This window comes from Bison bison, unplaced genomic scaffold (assembly GCF_000754665.1).
Source record: "Bison bison bison isolate TAMUID 2011002044 unplaced genomic scaffold, Bison_UMD1.0 scf7180017864468, whole genome shotgun sequence".
NCBI lineage: Eukaryota > Metazoa > Chordata > Mammalia > Artiodactyla > Bovidae > Bison > Bison bison.
In genome coordinates this window covers 4,254,441-4,256,591 of record NW_011495029.1, presented here as the reverse complement: position 1 = coordinate 4,256,591, position 2,151 = coordinate 4,254,441, and the positions used below count along the sequence as shown (strand labels likewise).

General features: G+C 40.4%; 1 protein-coding gene across 10 annotated transcripts in view; it reads right to left on the bottom strand.

Moving 5' to 3' along the window:
• The window catches only part of CAPRIN2 (caprin family member 2), a 43,288-nt gene extending 42,890 nt beyond the window's left edge, over positions 1 to 398 (bottom strand). For all 10 annotated transcript variants that reach the window (XM_010860603.1, XM_010860604.1, XM_010860609.1 and 7 more), the window contains exon 1: positions 352 to 398. In XM_010860603.1, the coding sequence (XP_010858905.1) occupies positions 352 to 364 (13 nt within the window). In that variant the 5' untranslated portion in view covers positions 365 to 398. The remainder of the gene's footprint in view (positions 1 to 351) is intronic.
• Between the last annotated feature and the right edge of the window lie 1,753 nt (positions 399 to 2,151).

Below are 2,151 nucleotides of genomic sequence, written 5' to 3'. Positions count from 1 at the left end.
GGGTGCCGGGCCCCGCAGCCGCGGGCCTCCGCCAGGGGCGGGGGACGCTTGTGCCAGGCCCAGATGCGGCGAGAAGTCGTCGCGAGAGGGCGCGTTCTCCCCGCGATTGCGCAGATTGCGGGCCACCAGGTGGGCCCGCTGAGTTGTCGAGAGCCGGCCGGCCGCGAACTCCGCAGCTCTACGCGACCTTGCTGATTGCTGCCAGTAACTCTTGGCGTGACCTTGAACAGGTGATTTGAATCACTCGAAAAGCGCAGAGAGCCCTTTGCGGAATTGCCAATTAAACCGAACTTGAGCCTTTGGTGGTTTAGGTGGGCAGTCTTGAAGTGCAGGCGTGCCTCTGCCCCTCACCTCCAGATTCCATCCTTCGCTGTCCAGTGGAGAGGAATCACCGTTTCCGCCGAAAGGACTCATAGGAGCAGAATACTCCAAACCAGCATTGCCATAAAAACGATCTGGGTGACTCCGCAACCTTCAGTAATAAGATTTAGTTTATTTAGGCTGTGTCATTTGTTACTTTGAAACATTAATTCGTTGGCACTCAGAGAAAAAGCTAATAAAAATCTCGGTACAGTTGCATCAAATTAAGAGAAAAGGTTGGAAATACAACTCTGTTTTTGAAGGAAGGGATGGCGTTTCTCATACCAAAAGAGGAAAAGAAAGAGAGAAAAAAACCCAGATATACATGTGTCTAGCTACTACACCAAAAAAAAAAAAAAATGTTTTAGGTCCTGTACCTGGGACTCTGATAAAAATTATTTAGACTAGCAAGAGAAGAACACTGCAAAATCAGGAGTATAATCAAGGAAACAAAACTCCAACTTAAAAAATGTTGGGGAAACTCAACACAAAAATTATCATGATGTTTAACATTTCTTGATACAGCATTTTGCCACTTGCGGCATTCTTTTCAGTCTATGTTGCATTGTAGCTTTGAATCTCTGAATCCCACATGCGACCTTGAGGGTCGGACAAATCATAGGTTGTCCATTTGTTTCATTGTTTATAACGAAAGATAGAACAAAGCTGTTGAACGTCAGGGGAGGAAGACTACGCCTTCATCCTTAAGAGAGCAAAAAGCAATGAACAAAGGTAAAAACACGTGAAGGACACACTTTTGTATCATTGAGTAGAAACAAAGTTACAGCTCAGGTTTATGCCTGTGGTAGCCTGAACTAATAGTGAATCTAAGAATGAACAGTATTTCTGACATACTAATCATTATATGTTTGTCTTCTAATTGACCAAGAATAAACTATCCTTTGTGTCATATAGATCTGGCCATGGATCCTAAATATTCCACTAAATGTAATAATTCTGAATAAATCTATACCGTTTTATTTGCAAACATGATTCAGAAAATGAATCAAGAATGCAAAAGCAAAAATAATTGAATTTCAAGTCTGGTAAGGTACAGTCTGTATAAGCACAGCATAACATTTATAGGAGATTGTACCTAATAGATAATGTTGTGATATTTTCTTTAAAAAAATGGAAAAAGTGATTCAGAAAAAAAGCTTTTCTGCTAGAAAAGATCTTTAAAGCCAGTGAGTCTGGTTTATTTTGAAAGTACATGCCTCCTCAATTTTTATTTGTTAGTGATTTTCTTTGTTTTCCCCTCCCCATTCCCTATTTTCTACACCTTTATTTGCCTTGCAAACAGTGAGGAGTATTTTTGGAAAGCCACCTCCAAGATCAGCAATGAATTACTGTTTCAAATATGATTTTTAAAGTTGTTTCAAATCAGTGAGGGAAGAACACATCCATTCAACAAATACATATTGTTATGTTAGCTAAACCAAGTATGTATTGTCCAGTATGTCTTGGGTTATGTGTTAGGGATATATTGGTGAGTGAGAGATATAGCCACTGACCTCATGGATCTGCGTGGGAATTCAATAAAAGCTGCAGGAATAAGTAGCAAAAGCAATCAACTCAAAATAGATTAACAAAAATACTAAAGACTTATAATGGATCATTTGATTTCTGTAAAAATTGGTCAAACTTTACATCCCTTGAAAATGTGAAGATTTTAAATATGCATTGTCTGGTAAACACATGGTTCCTGCAGGAATGGTTGTGCTGTGCATGTGTGCTCAGTCACTCAGTCGTGTCCAACTCTTTGCAACCCCGTGGACTGTAGCCCATGGG